The sequence below is a fragment of the Scaptodrosophila lebanonensis genome, unplaced genomic scaffold (assembly GCF_003285725.1).
Source record: "Scaptodrosophila lebanonensis strain 11010-0011.00,11010-0021.00 unplaced genomic scaffold, SlebRS2 tig00000043-arrow-pilon, whole genome shotgun sequence".
NCBI lineage: Eukaryota > Metazoa > Arthropoda > Insecta > Diptera > Drosophilidae > Scaptodrosophila > Scaptodrosophila lebanonensis.
Window position 1 is genome coordinate 5,244,574 of NW_022060545.1, and position 19,760 is coordinate 5,264,333.

Below are 19,760 nucleotides of genomic sequence, written 5' to 3' on the forward strand. Positions count from 1 at the left end.
GTTAAATAACATTTGCTCGTATTTTTCTGTTTTTGTTTCGCCCGCCCGTTTTGTGTCGTCTGCCCGCTCGCATCACCAACAAACAAAAAAAAAAAACAACATCACCAACCAACAACAACAATCAAACACCACTCAACCACCCACGCTTCATGTAGACACGAACAGCACGCATCATCAGCAACAACAACAACAGCAGCAGCATCAGCAGCAGCAGCAACAACATGCCTTACTGTTGCAACAGCAACAGCTTCAGCAACATGTTGCTATGGATGGTTACAGCGCTGCCACCTTGTCGAATTTGAAAAAACAACGCTCGCTTTCGCGCACCGCTAATGTGCTTAACAATTTTGAACTCTCACCCACGCACAACAACACACATACGCACACACACAACAACCATACCAACAACACACAACACAATGCCACAACTAATGGTTCTGTTTTAGGAGCCGCCACTACGGTCAATCACAACAACAACAATAATAACAACAACAACACTAACAACAACAATAACAACGGTGCTGCACCAATTTCGACACAACCACTCGGCCTGAGCTCCAGTCTGCTGGACTTTGATATGGCCAGCGCCATTGGTACACCCAGCAGCGGAAGAGGTGGCGCCTCCGTTCCGGGAAACGTCAACAAATTTAGCGGAATTACCGGCGATGTCGTCAGCGACAGTACAAGCTCGAGTCGCAAATGCTGCGTACTCATGTAAGGGGGGTGGGGAGAAAAGAATCAACAGGGTATTATACACTAAACTACATACAAAGGATTTTAAATTGCCAGCCGCTAAGCTTACCAAAATATGTACATACGTACATACATATGTATGTACGTTAGGGGGACGGGGGTTGGGTTGGGTTTTGGCAACTGAAGCGAAATAAAAAGGCATACTAACTACATAAATAAAATTGTGTAACTTGATCTTAAAACGATAAACGAATGAAAATTTTGTGAACTAATTTAGCAATTTGATGCCTGGCAACAAATCGGAAGCAAGCAAAAAGTGTCTTTTTTAGCATTTTAGTACTTAGTGGAAAAAGTCGAAAAACTAAAAAAAAAAAAAAAACAATTAAAAGAGTTTTGTATAAATTGTAGTAGGCAGTTCAATTCTATGAACTAATAATTATTTCATATAGACAAATTTGAAAAGCATTAAGATAAGCGGCTCAAAGTCGTGGCATTTTCCTAAGCCGTTGCGAAAGGGGTTATCAAGCAAATACAATACAAATACACACATACACATACACAAATATACGATACAAATTTATATATACGATATATATATATATATATACATATATAATTATACAATTTAATGTTTAAAAAATGTCGATGTGAGCAGTTTATTAGGTTATATGTGCAGGCAAAATATTTATGTATACCTTAAGAACTTTTGTTTATTGCTAGTTCTTATCAAATATTTGCTTACTGTGTGACAGGCGTGCAGAGTATTATGCAAATTACACTTATAATCTACATCAAAACAATTATATACCTAAATGTAACAAAAACATGCAATACAAATAGCAAATTGTAGTGAAAGGCAGCAAGGAAATCGGTAAAAACAAGCAAGCACGCGCCGAAAGTTAGCAGACAAGAACAATTATCAATAAAACTTATAAATGTCTAACAAATTAAATTGTAAAACCAAAACAAACACAGACTTTGCAACTACAACAATTGAAAATAAAATCTTTGTTTAAATATTAAACATGTTGTTTTAGTTTATAAATCTTTCATTTATCAGGAAATGCAAACGAATAAAAAGCTAATTATAATTATCATCTATAAACAAAGCTCAAACGTTAAAGAGTGTTCTAATAATCTAGTATTTTCAGTTTTATTCAATTAATTCATCAATCTGAAGGGTGGAGATATTGAGGTCTTGATATTAAGCTTTCGCGCCAAATAGAAGCCACAGTTTGAGGTGCACTGGTTTTTCATCACAGGCATGGCAACGCTAGTCGTTGCGCAGCCAACTTAACAAGCAACTAACCAGCTGATAAGCGCAATGCTCACGTTTCGACTACGACGAATTTCGCCAAATTTTTCAAAATGCAAGCGCTTCTAAATTACCGTTACAGTTTTTTGGCTGGCGCTTTTGCTGCTGGTGGTAGTTTCTTTGGTAAACTGCCAAGTTTTCTCAGCGCTCAACAAATCTTACACAGATCGGCAACGCCATCATCAGAAGGAGCGGCGTACTATATGGGTGAGTGTTAGTGTGATTGCATTTTTAATTTTTGTAAATGTATGTACATAATCAAATGTTTATTTAGATAAACTGATGTTTCAGTTGCTTCCATTGGTCTTAATGGTGGTTTGTAATGTTTTTAACTGGCGGTTTTTCCTGAAGGCCCTCCAGATGACACCACAAACTCTTACCGCCACCGTCTTGACAGCCGCTTCAAATTATGTGTTATCGGTATGAGGCTATTTACTTGATTATATGTTCATAATTTGTACATATGTAGTTTGTTTTTTAGTTTATTTTAGGTGCACTTGTTTATCAAGAACCACTCACAGCTCTATCCGGAGTGGGCGCAACGTTAATATTGGCAGGTCTTTGGTTTTTATGTGACACGAGTGGAGAGGAATCTAAAAAGCAGAAGGAATCGTAATTGTAAAAAGGAGTTTTATATTATACATAGCTTTATATGCATGGCACGTTTACGCTGTTTCTATGTGGTATTCCTAAGTTAAACTTATGTCAGACATTCTACCGATTTACGCAATAATTCCTGGCGATAATATTGCGACCGCTTTGGGGCTCTGCATCCATTGCACCTTGCGGATTGGTTCAGACATGATTGCAGGTGCTTCCTAACTCTCCAGGTATGTTGATTCGAAATTAAACTAATTCAATTCTGCATGAACCAACAATGCATTGTAAATATTGCAAAGATGTTTGACTTCAACTTTATTGTTAATATTACTGGTGAACCCAGTATCAATAATCAATGGCGATTAATTGATATTTCAAAAAGGTAACGTTCTTTTTTGTCCTGTATGCATTTTTTTACTTTGTTCCAAGAAAATGGCTGAGTCGCTTCATCGAAGACTATTTGTCGCCAGCATATGCCAATATATTTGTCGTAGTCTTTCTCTTCAATAGTTAGAAACTCCTGTACCTATTGTTAAGAATTTTAATGATACTACACAAAATTTCTCGAAAGTTAGATTTAGCCATGTCTTCATACTTCAAGTATGTCATATTCTTAAAAAGGGGTAAAGCTCCTGAACAACTTTCTTAACAGATATTCAACGCTTACACCATAGCAATCAAAAGTTTTCTACGATAAAGAATATAAAATAAATCTCTCATTATAAGATAAAATTCTCTTTTTAAGGTAATCCTAGTTGTCAATTAAATGTTGGAAAGAAGGTCTCTACAAAGTAATGTTGGAATAAAACGAACAAGTATTTTTCATATTTATATTTCAGTTCTAATACACGTAACTCATGTTCGTTTTGTAGTTTTCGTTCCTCAATCGCCAGCTTTCTCTCCTCAATGGCTATTCTTCTTGATTCCGCCTCCCTCATCGCCTCGAATTTTTTCACCTCCATTTCCTTGGCCCATCGAAACTTTTCTGTTTCAAGCGTCAGCTGCTTCTCCATCAGTTCAATTCTTTGAGCCTCTAAGCATGACATCCGGTCGATTGTGTCTGCTTCGGGCGGTGTCTCATTGAATTCCTCCAGGTAGCTTGTTGGTTCATGGATTGGGTATTCGCCATAGTCGGACCTAGAGTTGTCCGCAGGTACTTCGTCGGTTCCGCTTGGCAAGGTAGACGTTTCGCAGTCACTCGACTCATTACAGTTGTCGCTGAAAGGCGTCGTTTGCAGGACTAGAGGTTTTAAATCTTTTTCAGGGCCAAACACGCTTAAAAGCTGGTCATAATGGGGGCACATTTTCATTATCTTTTCTGCGATTAGAGACCATTATGAATCACAATATACGAACTTAAATATTGGACATGTTTTAACAAACCCTTTAATAATAATTGTATTTCACCATCTCCGTCCTCTAAGCCCGGACCAGCGGAGTTACGAAGTGCGTTCGCCTTAAGCAGCAACTGCCTCATGTACCGCATTTTACACCTCAGTGTGTGCCACGTGCACTTGATTCTCAGTTTTTGTATGAGCTTTGTGTAATAAATTTGGGCAGTTGGTTTCTGAAATTATTATGATATTTATGATTTTCACTAACAATGGCATATTAAGGCAAATATAAATCACAAAACTCACTTCTACGTTTCTATATAGCTTCATGTATTCCAGTATTTTACGAATTTCCTCATACGTCCATCTTTTTGTTTCATTTTCTCTTCTGCGCTTAGATTTTGGTTCACCTAACACATAAAAAGGACAGAAATTTAAAGACAATTCCATACTTAATTGCTTTTTAGTGTTAAAAGATTGGACATCGTTTACTGAATTGTCTCATTAATAATAACAGAGCCGAAAGTGATTTAATTTTACACTTGTTTCAATTTAAAGTATCAAAGTAAAAATTCGGGACCAGCAGTATTGCGTCCAGAACCACCCCAATCAATCATCGGAAAGCATATGATAACACTCAATGTATTGTCATTTAGTGTGGAAATTATAAGAAATTGTGAATCCAAAAATAAAACTTCAAGGAATACTTGTAAATACTTCTCCCAAAATGGTGAGAAAATGCCGTGGGTGTTCTTTATAAATTATTCAAAAAGAAATCTTTCAATAAAATGGAATTAAAGGCTTCGCAGATTTCCTGGAAATGGTAATGCTGATAGGGCTAGGAATTACCCTCTTTCTATTACTGGAACCCGCTTGTATTAGCAATCGGACTATGCTAAGGCCATCTATATTTTAGCACGAAACATACAAATCATCCGCAATGCAAACTCACTTCCCAGTTTAACAGTAAAATATATTCATTTATTAATCATTGCTAGCTGTAGTTCATAGTATTTACTTAATCAATTGACTACAGACTGACGTCTGTGTTCACATCATTTAAATAGATATACAAGTATATCTAAAATCGTGTTTAAATTTTCCCGGAGAATAGGGAGCTTCTGTTAATGTTATTAAGCATTGACATTGAAATTTGCTCAAAGAACCAGGTATGCTCTTTCTATCCGACATATCTGGCCTCTGCGATCTCCTACCCTTCGGCGTTGAATTTGATTTTTCCGGACATTGATTTAGTTGCTTCTGTCGCAGACGATGTTGGGGAAAGCAAACGAGAGCCTAAACAATAAATTGAACCACATTCATCAAAATTAATTCATGATTCACCATCTGAACGTTTCGAACTATATTCAAAGATATATGTCTGATTATATTCCACTTCTTCGCGTCTTCTTTGCACTTGTTGATTGACAAAGGGACTTCAAATATATCTGAAATACAGTAGAATACTTGTAAATTGATTATCAAATAAAAAAAAAAGCATAGAACCCTTTTAACTTACTCTGTAGCTCCAGCGATCCGCATCCCATTTGCATATTTGTTCACAAAATCTGCTTCTAAAACGGCTATTCGACACATTTTTGATGAAACTTTGTATTGACACACATTTAAGTTAATTGAATTTTTGGGCTTCATATTTTTTGCGGCTTCTTAATTTTTTTGCGTCCAGTTTGTAGTGTAAGTTGAATTCACAGATTCAAAATATTTTCACAACTCATTAGCATTCGATATATGATGATAACATTTTATCAATTCACTCAAATAGTATCTAAATTAATTTCTATATCTAAAATGCGACGCTTTAACACCGTGTGGGAGAGTATAAAAACAGGAGGAAAACAAAACCCGAACATCGTTTTTATCATACATATTTAGAATATTTACGTGTATATACAAACACACACACACACACAGAAACATACTTATGTACGTACATAACAAACAAGAAATTGCGGCGACCACTTACATGGAGACTGGATTGCTTGCGATGCTGTTTGTCTATCCTCTCCTTCCCCCACCTTCATCTTCGAGTCATCTATATCAATTTCTTCCTTTATCAAAAACATATTCACACTCATTTCGACAGAACTCCGTATCTGTACGCAGAAAATCAACAACAAACAAAATGCGGCTACTGCGAGCCATCGACTGAATGTCGTGCTATCGAATTTTGGCCAATTAGTGCTGCCCACCTGTACGCAGCCAGCTGCGTGTTTCACATATCGATAGCAGGTTCAAGATATCGGATATTCAAATTTAAATTATGTGCCGTTAAACAATGTTTGCCCTAGGTATTAAAATAGTTATATGTGTGATTGTTTTTTTGAGATTTCGAAACATGCATTGATGTGTTAGCAGGTGAAATTATAGGCCCAGCTTAATATGCATTTTGAATAATTAAGTTTTTCAAGTTCGGTAAATCCTTGAAATATAGTTACAATATTGCAATAGCCGTGCATTACTGAGCGCCTTTATGAGATAGGCTAGGTATAGAGCTTTAGATTTTAGCAAGGTTTTAAAACCCATTTGCAATAACCAACAGTTTTTTGGTACTAAGATATATTTTTGCATCAACGCACCTGTTGCGGCTATATAGAATAAAGAGGATACTTGGCTAAGTCACTAGCTGTATGCGTCATACAATTGGGGGTTTTTAAATCGATTCGCTTCGTCAGGCTGATTATAAGTCGATGTAACTGCAACGTTAGGTCCGCCACAAATCTTTCCGCCCATTACATACAATTTGCACTCAGACTCTTTGGTTATGTGGTTTAAGAACGGCAGTTGGTGGCATTTGGGCTGTCAGAGCTTGCAAATATTAGACTTGATCAACAGTTGATACCTTCTTATATAATTTTTAATGTACTGTTTTTCAAATACATAATTCTCGTTTCATTTATAATAGTAATTTGTTTATGTACTTTCTTTTTTAAATCATTACAACTATTTCCTATATGCGCTTTATGTTTTGGATGTGTGTGTGTGTGTCTGTGTGTAAGAATTGGCATGTTTACGGGCGCTTCTTTGTTTTGTTATACATATTAAATTACAGAATTGGATCATAACAGAAGGAGCGTGAGTGTGTATGTGTGTGAGAGCTCAAACTATAAATATATTTTATATATATAGATAATAATTAATTTTCAATTCTTTCATTAATTAATTAAATATAATTTGTATATTTCAAAGTTGTAATTTAATTGCTAAGACGTATAAATACTTTTATTTTATTAACTCCAACGCCGCCAACAAAGATCTCTTTTTTTTTTCCTCTCTTCTATTCTCTCGTCAACGAGTGGCAGCATTTTAGGCGCGACTTATCCTCCCTCTCTTGTTCTCTTACTGCAGCTGTTTGCCCACGCACTCTCTTTTTACTCTCTTCGCTGGGGGGTTTTAGAAACCTTCAGCGTAGTGTTGTTTGTTGTTATTTTCCTTATGGCTGGTGTGTGTGTGTGTGTGTGAGTGGGTGTGTGTGTGTGTGTGTGTGTGTGAGTGGGTGTGTGTTGGTATTGTTTGTGGCTCGTCTTTTTGAACTTTCCTGTAGCATGTTATTTGTATGTCGTCTATCAACTATTTGTTTATTATTAATATGTATGTATATAATTAAAATAAATCATACAAAAGGGAAACAGCAAAACATATTAAGATAAGTTGTATTCAAAATGCGTAATTACTTTATATGCCGCGTTTTTCTCATTCCCCTTTTTACTTCTGCTTCCCTCGCTCTTTGCCATTATGCATATTTGTTGGGAGTTCAATTTGTTGACTAACGGTTAATTGTACGTTGTCACTACAAACTACGTGTCCTCTCCAAGTACGTACGTATGTATTGTATGTCTGTGTGTATGTATTATGTGGTGTATGTATGCATGTATGTTGGTTGGTGATTTTGCGTTTGGTGACTAAATGCGTTGTGTTGATGATGAGTTTGGTGTGTGAGTGTGTGTTTTTTATGTGTGTGTGTGTGTGTGTGAGTTTAATACATGTGCCACGGTCAAATAGCTGCTGTCTTTACAGTCGCGGCAGCCGCCGTCAGCATCAACATTACTCAGTTTTTGTTTTCCAACCCCAAGGGCATCCGTTGCTGCTGGTGCTGCTGCTGATGTGACTGGCGCGGGTTTATGTAGCCACCACCATTGCCTGAGGCACCTACGGCTCCGCCGCCACCGGAGTTGCGACTGCGATCGCCCATGGAGCGTCCGAAGGGTCCGTTGCCATTACGCTGCTGGCCGCCACGTTGACCGCGATATGCGCCACCGGCACCCCCGGACGCCTCGTATCGGGACTCCTTGTTGCCATAGACGCCTCCTCCTCCGCCGCCGCCCCCACCATTCTGATAGTAGGAGTTTCCACCGCTTCCCGTTGGGTCATTGTTGCGAAAATAGACGCCACTGCCACCACCACCACGTCCATTCTGCTGTTGCGCCGACGAGTTATTGTAATTGCGCGTGCGATAGTTGCCGCCACCGTTGCGTCCACGCTGCTCATCGCCGCGCCCGCCACCATCGCGACGCTCATCGCCGCCGCCACTACGACGCTGCTGGTAGTTGCCGGAGTTGCGACGCCCATTGCTGCCATTGTCCTGCTGCGAGCTGTTCCAATGGTTGTTGGACTCCTCCACATAGCCACCACTGCTGGAATTATCGCGTTGCCACTCGTGCTTGCCGCTGCCGCCATTGTTATTGTTGTTGGCATTGGCTGCGCTCACAGCATTCATCTCGCTGCTCCATTTGTTGCTCACCACCGGTGGTGGCTCGAGCGCCGTGGCACCAGTTTTGAGCACATTAGTCAGCGCAGCGGTGGCGGCGGCATTTGTGTCCTGAGTGCGTGCATGCCAGTCATTGGTCTCCACATCGCCACCGGCACCGTTTCCATTGCCTTTGCTCAGAGGTGGCTGTGCCGGCTGCTGTGGTTGCTGCAGCTGCTGCTGCTGTTGCTGCGGTGCCTCCGGCTGCTGTGGCTCATGCGCCTTCAGTCCCAACTGCTGTTGCAGCTGCTGCTCATAAGTGACCACGGCCGTGTCATAGGAAAACACTGCAGTCACGTCGCCGGGCTGCATCCCAATATTCTGAGGTGGCACAGGGGGCAAAACGACAGGCGGCTGCGTTTGTGGCTGCTGCTGCTGCGGCTGCGGCTGTAGGCGTGTCATGATGAGCATCGGCTGCTGCTGTTGCTGTTGTCTCTGCTCGTGCTGCATTAGAAGCGCTTGTCCAGTCACAGGCGAGAAAAGTTGTTGTTGCGGTGGTGCCACCTGTTGCGGTTGTTGTTGCTGCTTGGGTGGTGGCAACTGCTGTTGCTGCTGTTGTTGCTGCTGCAGGGACGGGAAGGACTGATTGGTGAATGTCCGAGTCTGTATGGGTTGTGGCTCCTCCACGTGATTCTGTGCCGCTTCAAATACCAATCCCTGCACCACCGGAACCTGCTGCTGCTGTGGCTGTTGCTGCTGTGGTTGTTGCTGCAGTTGCGGTGGATGCTGCAGCTGTTGCGGCGCATTCAACTCCGGCGCGTCCAGTTCACTGTCCTGCAGAAAGTGGAAACTACCGGAGGCCAACACTTCGGCCAGCTGATGCAGCGGCGGCGCCACCTGCTGTTGTTGTTGCTGCTGCTGCTGCAGATGCTGTGGCGGCGGTGGTGCCTGCTTGAAGTAATTCTGCTCTACGGCGTGCACGGTTGTTGGCATGGGTACATAGTGTGAGTTAGGAGCACGAAGATTCACTGGGCTGCCCAGCAGCTGGTGTGTGTGCGCACCACTTGGCGGTGGTGCTGTTGCGGTCACTATCTGCGGTGAGAACCCACCACCAGCTGCTCGTGGCACATGTGGCAATGGTGGCTGATTAGGCGGCTCCTTTGGCATCACCATAGTCGGTAAGAGGACCTGCACGGGTTTGGCACCACGGGCTGCAGGTTGCGGCTGTGGATACTCCCGCACGGCTACTAGAACCAAAGGATCTCCAGGACGTTGCTGCTGCTGCTGCTGTTCCAACTCACCAGAATCTGCAGCACGTGCCTGCGGCTGTATTGGTGACAAGCCCTCGGAAAAATGATTGCCTGGCGCCTCAGCTCCACCCAAATGCAACTTATCGAGACCATCATCCAAAGAGTTACGTGCCGATTGATTCTCTGACAGCGCCGTGTCCAAATCACCGGTCACATCGTTGGGCTGAATCTCACCTTCGCCACTGCCAGTGCCGCTGTCTGTGCTATTGCCGCCCGCTGGATCCGAAATGGGTATCAGGTAGTACTTGTCCAAGTAGCCGGAATCCTGAATCTGTTGGAAGATAGTGCGCAACTTGTCGAATGTCAGTTCTCCGTATGGCTTGGCACGGCCATTGATAGTCATGCTATAGAGATCGGCTGCCTTTTGAACGGCTACGTTGAAGCTGACGTCATCCGCGGACTCAGGGCGACGCGTTTGGACATCCAAGTAGCTGCAAAGGCCGGGATAGAATTGTATGTTATAAGCTGTTTCCAAGAACTTATCGAATATACGTAGATTAATGTTCAGAATCTTTACTATCTGTGGTGAGCAAGTACTGTCTTAATGCCTTCATTTTTTATCTTGCCTTGAATTTGGGAACCATTTTCAAAAAGTACGTCTTCCGAATTAGATCGAGTTATGTGGAGAAGTATTTGATACATTTACTATTATTTAAATTAAGAGTTTTGCTTTTAATTAACTGGTCTACTATCTACTTCTAAATCCATCAAGAGAGAACACTATAGTCGAGCAAGCCCGGCAGTAAAATATCCTGTACTCACCACAAAATTTTAAAATATATCAATGTATATTAAAATATATTTTTAAAAAATGCATTAAATGAAATATAATATAACAAAATAAATAAAAAATATTCAATAAATACATAAATACAAAAGTAATGTCATGTTTATGTACAATTTCAGCAGCATACATTTACATCATCGTGTCTATGCGTGTCTGTATGCAGTAGAGGAATAATTCAAAGCAGCTGCGGACAGAGCTTCGGCAGAGAGTACATTTATGGCTATAACTTCATAATTAACCTATTCTTATGAAGCTTGGCATATGGACTAACTGAAGGTATTTGCAAACCTGAGCACAAAATTTCAAATATATTACGGGAGTTATGGAAAAACCACGAATTGCGCCGGAGAGCGGGCTGTATTAGAAAAAAAGAGCAAACTCGATCTGCCTAGGAATTATGGGAACCTCGATACCCAGCTTGGTTATCCTAGCTCTTGTACTTGCTGAGATCCTTGCGCTCATACAGACAGACGGACATGGCTATGTTGACTCGGCTTGTCATCCTGATCCATATGTATACTTTTGGAGGTCCGCCACGCCTACTTCTGTGTGTTACATACATTTGTACGAATCTAGTATACCCTTTTACCCTTTGCGTTCAGGGTATAAAAATAGCTCAATCTTTTGAATGGCGAAATATTTATCAATTACTATTTGAAAACATAGTCTTCAAAAATCTGCTATATCCATTCAATACTTTCTTCTACATTTATCAAAGAATATTACTTATGTATATTAATTCAACTTGTAAAAATTTTGTAAATTAAAATTGAAACTAAACAACATTCGTTATTGTTCACATTTCTGAAGATTATTATAATAATGATAAAGAGAATTTTAGAGTTTACTAATTATTTTTCTGGGATGGTTTGTGTTGAGAACTCTACAAAAAATGTCCAGGCGAAGAGCAATGTCATACTTGCATATGTACATGCATACATATGTATGTATAATTAAATATGTACATGTTTGTGAAACTTACAACTTTTCCAATACGTCCATTTCGTTGCTTTCCAGCTTAACGGCACCATTCTCGCCATTCAGCAAATCATTGCGCACGTTCTCATCGTTGAGGCAGCTAAGCACATTCTGCATGACCAGAAGTTCCCGTATTTTGGCAATCTCCGCCAACATTTTGGCTTGGTTGTCCTGCATGGTCGAATATCCCGATTATAACAATAGGTTTTTAGGCCGATTGGCACCTCAGTACATACCTTGCGTTCCTGTTTCTTATGTTCCTTTTCGGCTTCCCTGCTCATCTGGCATAATTGTTTGTGCATATCGCGTGCAAATTCCAGGGTGGCAACAACGGCATCGTACTTGGCCACAGCTGCAGCCTGATCAGCGCTCAGTTCCTTGCCGCCCGTTTGTATGGCGCGATAGGATTCCAATTTGGCCTGTGGACATTGAAATAAAATGGGGTGAATTTATATTAAAAAATAAAAACAAAAGACACGCAAACAAGCACGTGAGTCATGAAGCCATGGTTGTTGACTTCCTACTCACGCACCGCGTCGCCTAAAAACACCTACAACAACAAATATATGAGTATGCTTGCGGCATAGCCCGCTTGCAATTACAAACCAGCACTCGAATAATTTTCTAGGTAGGGTAAGGGGGCATTAAAATAGCGGCAAATAAATAAACGCAAAAAAACACAAGTGTGCGATACAAAAGAAAACGAAAGTATATACATATTTCCATACATACATTTATATGTATTTGTACGTACATACATACATATGTGCATCACTGCATGCAAATAAACGTTTGTTTCGCATTCGGCACATGTATCGCAGCGTTGCCACCTATCAACTCAATAGCAACAACAAAACAGCTGTGCCGATGAATTTTATGCAAAATATGGAGCAACGCAATAAACTAAAATGAGTCAACATCGACACTAAACGCCCAACGGCAGTGTACGAAGAGCATTAAAATGCGCAGTTAACTTCTTTTCAGCAAAGTGCTTACGTGCCGGCGCCGACTTCCCCCCTGCGCTGTCAACGACTGGCAACTCCGCGAGATAGCAAACATGGCGTCGCGAAAAAATTGCGAGCGTAAAAAAAAGCAATGGTGGCAATGCCACCACATTGCAAATCCTTTGTCCTAATTTTCATAGCCACTGCACTCACCTTGCGCTTTTCCAAGTTGCGAATCTTGTGCCCAGTGGTGACCAACATTAAGTTGGTCGGATTGAATGGCTCGGACGCAGCGACAGTTGCTTTAGGCACCTTGGCACTGCCATTACCACCAGCACTGCCATGGTTGTTGTTGTTGGTCAAATCGGTTTGGCTGCAGGCGAGAGTTAGATTCGTGTTGCTGTTACTTTTCTGTCCGGTGCTACCGCCATTAGTGCTGTTGCCGTTGCCACTGCCATTGTTTCCTACGCTACCACCCACGCCGCCGCCAATGGAGCTAACTGACGCTCGCTTCTCCTTGCTGTTGTTGTGGTTGGTTATTGCGGTAGCAGCCGAAGGCATTGTTTGCCGTGTGTTCTTCTAGTTGCTTACTACTTTTGCTTTAAATTGGGAATGAAATGTTTGCTTTATTGTTTCTCGTAAAACGAAAAGTGCTGTGACAAATTTTCCCCTTGCAAGCAAATTCACGACTGACAGTCAGCGATGGCACTGGACAAAGTGCTGATGGCATCAATAAGACAGAGCAGCTTCGATGTGACTTTATCGATATCTATCGCACAAGCGCAACAATCAGTGTGACCACACAACGAACCTGGTGGAAAACCGCAGAGCGGGAAGGTAAAAAGGCGGCAACACTTAAATTCAAGCACATTCAAAATTTACTGTTGCCCTGTAGTCGGTTGTTTTGGTTTAATGATTTATTATATTTTATTATTTGAAAATATTTCAACTTTTATGCCATTAAACAATCTAAAGTATTAAAACGTTGCGTTTAATTGTCTGAATTAAGGCAATTTGTTTTTTAAAATCCTTATTAGCGTTTTCATTTGCGCTATTGCCAACTTTAAGTTATATGTAAGTATACTTGTTGGTTTGTTTCTTTTTCTGTTAACATAAATGCTTTTTGCTTACACTTAAATACGTTTACGTACATGTTAATAAAAATATTTGTTAACCGCAACAAAGTTGTGGGCTTAGCAATGCTTTAAGCTGTTGCCAGAGGCTCAACGAAAAGGCGCGATATGTTTTTGATTTTCGGTTACAACTTAAAACACAAACTAATACAGAGAGCGAGCGCTTAGACAATTTGTGTACTTACACAAGCAATAGTTTTAAACATAGGTACGAGTAATACATATAACATATAAAATAAGGTTACAAGTTTAAAATTAATAAAGCGTAATTAAATAGATTTCACTACAAAAAAATAGAAGAGGGGGCATTGCTTCAATATACAAATTACAAAGTTAATACATGCCTGGGCTTCTTTTTTTGTGTACTCCTGTGTGTATGTGTGTGTGTGTATAAATATTAAAAATATATAGCTCAAGCTTTCATCTTAATTTCCATCTTGCCTACATTAAAAATATAAGAGTCGCGTAGACCTTCCAACGCGTGGTCAATGTTGTCCAATTACCGCTGAAATAAACTCCAGAGCTTGTAGCTGGACACCCTTTTGGCCAGATTGGCGGCGGCGCTGCTTGGCGCGGGTGTTGCTTCGACAGCCAGCGCTCGGCGATTGTTGATCATCTTGGAGCGCATTTGCTCATCGATCAGCTCCTGCATATCCATTTGCCACTGCTCCAGCTGTTGTGACAACTCCACCTTTTGCTGTATGGACTCCAGCAGTTGGCTATTGGCCTGCATGAGTTCAACGCGCGTCTTGGCCAGTTCCACCTCGGCCTTGGTGCGACGCTCATTGGCCGCATCGCGTTCGGTTTGCGCCTTTGTCAGTAGCTCGTCACGATCCGTATTGTCGACAAGATCGCCACGCGCCTGATCTCGCTCCTCCTTCACATTCTGCAGCTCCACATCTGTGACCGTTACCTTCGCTTCCAACTGCTGTATGAGCTGGTGACTGCGCTTTATTTCATCCTCCTGCTCCAGCACAAGATTGCGCGTTTGGTCCAACATCTTCTTAAAGTTGCCAGCATCCAGGTTGAGCAGCAGACGCGTCAGCTCATCGGACATGGCCGAGAGCATGCCCTGGCGGAACTCTATGGCCACATGGCCATCACCATTGCCATCATTGCGTTCTGAGCTCGAGATGGTGTTGTCCATCGACTCCAGATCGAGGGATATGTCGGAATTGAGACCTGAGTGTAAGTAAGTAATTATTTAAATAGGTTTTAATATATTTTATAGTCAAACAGGATTTTTAGATAGTACTATATATTTATCGATTTAGTCATAGAAAGTCAGCACTTCTATATCGTTTTGTAAAAATATTACTTGGGCTCGTAAAGAAATCTTTAAAATATTTTATAGAAAATATGGAAAAATTGTTTTAAACAAATGACTAAACAAATTTCAGATTTATAATTTCTAACTAAAGCAATATTTGTAGAAATAGTAAATCTGTTACATCTGATCAAAGAAATATCCAAAAACGACTGATGAATATGAGCTATCGTCCTATTTTAAGTAAAATCTACTATATTATTCCGATAATTACTCAATATTTATCAAAGAGTGCCAGATATTGTGGCATTTTTAGTATCCTTAGTATTTTCATAAACAATAATGATCTTTTATACAAGTATAATTTCAAATGCAACTAAGGGGAAACAGTTTTTATATGAATTATGTTACCTGAGTCATCGTCATGGCTAACTTTGAGCGAATCCACCAGGGACTTCAGCTGTATGTAAACCGATCGGGCCTCCACCCACATTTGACTGGGCTTGCCAGATTCCGAGAAGCTCGCCTCCTCCTCATCGCACTCCATTTCAAACTGTAGGCTCTTCTTTCCTGGCGTATTGGAATTGGCATCCTGTGGGAAGAGTATAAAATACATATTTAGAAGATGATAAGGATGTGGGCATCCATATATCCTGCAGGGGTTTCGACTTACCGCGCCCAAACGCTCGCTGAGTACATTGTTTTCACGCTGAGAACGCTCCAAGGCTTGTAAGGTGGTCTGCAAGGGCAGGAAGTGTTAAAGATAGATGTTTAGAAATTGTTTAGCCTGACAAATAAAGTATCTCTAATATATGACAAGAGCTACACCCATAATTTGTTAATTTAAGTTATCTTGACGAAAACAGAAAAATAAAGCAAAAGAAAGTTGGCCAGATAGATGGCACTCGACAAATTGCGCAGTGAGCTTTGGAAAATAAATATACTCATACACTAATGGGTGTAAGTATTTTGACACATTTTAAATTCAGCTCATAAATATTATTATAACGAAAATAAATCCGGTCATTTTGTATATTTAGCAGCGAAAATAATAATAATAATAACAATAAGTAATAAAAATACGTCAAAATATTGATTTTTTGTTGTTTGTTTTTTGTTTTATGAAATATAGCATTCATAGTTACAGATTATTTATAAGCAGTTCATAAAAGAATTGCAAACGAAACAAACAAAGAGATAAGCTCTTTCTTTTGTAGATCATATATATTGTTTATTGATCATATATTTTATTTCAAAACAATTTTCTGATGATAATTCACACTTGATGATGAAAAACATTACATCCGGACTCCGTGTTGAGTCAACTTGAAAAGTTAAATCAGTCCTAATTGCATTTAAATTTCTTAAATAATTGGCACCTCTGTTAAGTTACTTTTGCCGCCTGGTGTACTCGTATGTATATTTTTAAATAATCTTGCAATTCATAAATCACGATTTCGCTCCATTTCGAAAGCAAGCAGCCAGCGATAAAGTGAGAATAAGAGTTGCGATGACGTCAATATTGCTGTTGTTCTCGCGAATACAATATTTGCAATCCCACTGCTTTCGGAAATATTTTGCTGCAATTTGATTTTCCTTGGAATATGGAATGGTTTTTCGATGGTTTCGATGAAAAGTAGAGTTGGCTGATTCAGCCTTAAATTGTTTTGATAAGAAGAAGGGGTAGTGTTGAACCCCCGACAAAAATTACCCTCGTTTGAATGAGAAGTTAACATTTTAGAGACCTTTTGCTAGCTAGGTACCTTTTGCTAAAGCTCTCAATAATTGATAAGTACGTATCGAGCTGTAAGAACCGTATACTTTTTTAAATGTATTAAAGAACTAAGGGGTATCTCCACATACATTATTAATTCGGATAGGTTATACAGATACTGTAGATAGAATTAGAAATTTCTTAAATGCATCTTCTTTTATTCTCAAATATAAAAGAGGATTCACTTGCCATTTTCTTAATATGTAACTTCTATATAAAGAATATTACTTAGTACTTGAGTTAAGTTTTAATTTGATTCCAACTGTTCAACTCACCTCTAATTTTGTTTCCTGCTCACGTGCATGGCGCTCCAGCATGTGTATTCTGTCCGAAGCCTCCTCCAGGGCCGATGTGAGGCTCTGCTTCTCCTCCTGGACGTGCTGCAGGCGGCGCTCCAGCTCCTGGCGCTTGCCCGTGGTGAGGTTTAGTTCGGTTTTGATGGACTCTAGACTGTTGACGTGCTCCTGTAAATGTCGTTTTGATGATTGACTGTGTTAGGATTTGGGCAAGATAGATATATGTACCTGTAAGCTGCTGTTTCTGTAGTGATACTGATCCTTAAGCTCCTGTATCTGTGCGCTTAGCTTCATTTCGGTGGCATGGGCCTCTTGTATTTGCTCGGTGAGGCGAGTGTTCTGATGTTGAAGCTCATCGATCAGTATGGTCTTCTCCTTCTCGGCCTGCCTGATGGCCGCATCCTGTGATGTTAGCTTGTCCTTCAGCTCATTGAGATCCGATTGCAGCTCCAGCACACGCTGATCGCTCTCATCCTCGGCAATGGCCAGCTTTTGGCGCAGCACATGCTTCTCCTGTTCGAGTTTCTGCAACAATGGCGAAAAAATGAAAGTTAATTAAATGCACATATAAAGCGAATTGCTGCGAGTCCAAGATAAAAACTTATTGTTTGTTCTATGACGTGTCTGCCCGCCGGCAATTACAGTAACTAAGCAGCCAGCCAACAACCAACAACCAGCAACCCAGAGCCAACCAGACAATGAAAGTAAAGCAAACAATGTGCACGTACCCAGGAACAACAACAACAACAACTGCTACTACTACTACTACAACAATGGAGGCAAGCAACCGCAAGGTTAACACACAGCTCACCATTTTGTTGTTGTTGTTGATGTTGCTGTTGTCGTTACTCAGGCATCTGCTAATTGTAAAAACTTTATTTGCATTTTCAACCATCGAGAGCCTCTCGCAATTCTTCTCCAACGTTCAAACGTTCAACAATTTTTTGACACATGTCACATTCACATGCTAATTATGTTTTAATTACCGAGGAAGCTCACTAATTTGCCAATTGTTTGCCAAAATATCAACCCTTCACCTCGTGGATTACCCATCGTTTTTGTACCACGGTGCAGCGGCAGTCAAAACAATTGGCGTTGCCGAAAAGAAAACTGCAAGCCACACAATGCCGCCTTGGCTCTTGACACCACCAACTGCAACAGTCACAGCCACAGCAACAACAACAAAAGAAAAACAAAAGACATCGCGGCATTGCAACAAAAGTGTGGAAAAAAGATGGCAAGCCAAGCCGCCGAAATAATGCACATTATTCAAATTAAAATGCAATTGAATTTTCACTTCTTCACAGCACAGTCAGAGTCAACGTCTGCCTCAATGGCTGAGCGCCCCCCTAACCGCCAACTGCCCGCCCCCACCACCGCCCTCGCCCACTCCCACAACCACAAATCCCTGACGTTTCTTTTCAAGCCCGGCTGGAAAGAAATTAAAAGCGCATCAACAGAAAGTGCTACACAATTTGGCCATTTGTTCGGGTTTTGAGACTTAAAATGGCACATTAAGCAAATTGAATGCATTTATACACAGAAAGAAAAAACTTAAAGGCAAATAATTTAATAGGTCCTCCGCCGATTCGGTTGTTGTATAAAATCTTCTTCTTATATATACATATAATACAAGTAGTTACTTCTGTCAGTTGAAACCTTGAATGATTCTTTTTTTTTTTGGCAAATTGTCGTAGTTTCCGAGAAGTGAAACCCTTAGAGATTAGCAAGAAAGTGGTATTCATACTATTTATTACTATTTATTTATTTATTGTGTCCACAAAAGTGAAGTAATTGTTAGAAACCAAAATAATCTGAATTCTTAAACATTTTACGATTTATTAATATATTATTTATTATTTGCAAATTTATTTAGTTGTGGACAGCCTAATTCAGTTAGAATAAGATCCATTTATCCATCGAAGCAACACATTAATTCTCAAATTTTTCTAAAATGGTCGTTGATCCAACAAGAGGGGAAAGTAAAATGTTCAGCCTGTTTTAAATTATTTTAATTTCGTTATTTTTGACTTAAGAAGATGAGATTTTGTTGAAAAATATTTAGAATGATTAATAAAATTGCTGGGAATTATATAAATTATAGAGTTTATAAAAAACGTAAAGCTTGAAATTAATGCTTATAGAGATGGTTTTTTTTTTTGACAAATCAATAAAATATACATACTGCACAAAATAGACATCCATCCGTTTATTTTTGATACAGATCTATGTACTTTTTGTTGATTCTTCAATTCCGACGGATTCCTGAATCCTGGTTACTAAAAAATTACTTTCTTGCAATCATATGCCCAACAAGTTTTTGATACTCGTATCGAATTATAATGTCTGTTTTATTTCTTTATTTATATAAAGGCTAATTTTAACCTGGTTATCAGGCGTACTGATTTTGCCATAACAAAACTGATTAGTTCAGATACTCTTTCAACAATATTTTGTCAATCGAGTTCATTTAAATTTCACCTCTTTAGAAACTACTTAGTTGTATATTTAATCGTTTAGCAATAGCCCTCTTCTGTATAATTCATTGCCAAGTCAAAATGTCAACCAATTGTCAACTTTAAGCATCAATATGACAAAAACTAATTTGCATAATTGACAGGTGC

General features: G+C 39.9%; 5 protein-coding genes across 10 annotated transcripts in view; 2 read left to right on the top strand and 3 right to left on the bottom strand.

Annotated features, from left to right (window-relative positions):
• LOC115622882 (protein phosphatase 1 regulatory subunit 16A) overlaps nt 1-840 on the top strand; it is a 53,743-nt gene extending 52,903 nt beyond the window's left edge. For 3 of the 4 annotated variants that reach the window (XM_030516976.1, XM_030516977.1, XM_030516975.1), the window contains one exon: nt 156-840. In XM_030516976.1, the coding sequence (XP_030372836.1) occupies nt 156-718 (563 nt within the window). In that variant the 3' untranslated portion in view covers nt 719-840. The remainder of the gene's footprint in view (nt 1-155) is intronic. The other variant, XM_030516979.1, reaches the window with a different exon arrangement.
• A 1,195-nt stretch (nt 841-2,035) lies between these two features.
• On the top strand, nt 2,036-3,433 carry LOC115623280. Of its 2 annotated transcripts, XR_003995389.1 has the most exons (4): nt 2,036-2,215; nt 2,283-2,428; nt 2,490-2,838; nt 3,354-3,433. XR_003995389.1 is itself a non-coding variant. In XM_030517563.1 (3 exons), exons 1-3 carry the CDS (start codon nt 2,062-2,064, stop codon nt 2,622-2,624), a joined length of 435 nt encoding a protein of 144 aa, XP_030373423.1. In that variant the 5' UTR covers nt 2,036-2,061; the 3' UTR covers nt 2,625-3,276. The 2 variants fall into 2 exon arrangements, 1 of the variants encoding a protein (XP_030373423.1); XM_030517563.1 differs by lacking the exon at nt 3,354-3,433 and having other exon boundaries at nt 2,490-3,276.
• Nucleotides 3,360-6,062, bottom strand: LOC115622320. The gene is made up of 5 exons (XM_030516226.1): nt 5,927-6,062; nt 4,249-4,352; nt 3,992-4,175; nt 3,457-3,926; nt 3,360-3,392 (listed from the first exon to the last, which is right to left on the bottom strand). The coding sequence occupies exons 1-5, from the start codon at nt 6,036-6,038 to the stop codon at nt 3,360-3,362; spliced, it is 903 nt and encodes a 300-aa protein (XP_030372086.1). The 5' UTR covers nt 6,039-6,062.
• Nucleotides 6,063-6,799: 737 nt separating this feature from the next.
• Nucleotides 6,800-13,353, bottom strand: LOC115623279 (caprin homolog). The gene is made up of 4 exons (XM_030517562.1): nt 12,880-13,353; nt 11,959-12,141; nt 11,727-11,893; nt 6,800-10,388 (listed from the first exon to the last, which is right to left on the bottom strand). The coding sequence occupies exons 1-4, from the start codon at nt 13,225-13,227 to the stop codon at nt 8,009-8,011; spliced, it is 3,078 nt and encodes a 1,025-aa protein (XP_030373422.1). The 5' UTR covers nt 13,228-13,353; the 3' UTR covers nt 6,800-8,008.
• Nucleotides 13,354-13,628: 275 nt separating this feature from the next.
• The window catches only part of LOC115622521 (bicaudal D-related protein homolog), a 37,498-nt gene continuing 31,366 nt past the window's right edge, over nt 13,629-19,760 (bottom strand). For both annotated transcript variants that reach the window (XM_030516485.1, XM_030516484.1), the window contains 5 exons: nt 17,365-17,661; nt 17,116-17,304; nt 15,740-15,805; nt 15,478-15,658; nt 13,629-14,981 (listed from right to left, as the gene is read on the bottom strand). In XM_030516485.1, the coding sequence (XP_030372345.1) occupies nt 14,299-14,981; nt 15,478-15,658; nt 15,740-15,805; nt 17,116-17,304; nt 17,365-17,661 (1,416 nt within the window). In that variant the 3' untranslated portion in view covers nt 13,629-14,298. The remainder of the gene's footprint in view (nt 14,982-15,477; nt 15,659-15,739; nt 15,806-17,115; nt 17,305-17,364; nt 17,662-19,760) is intronic.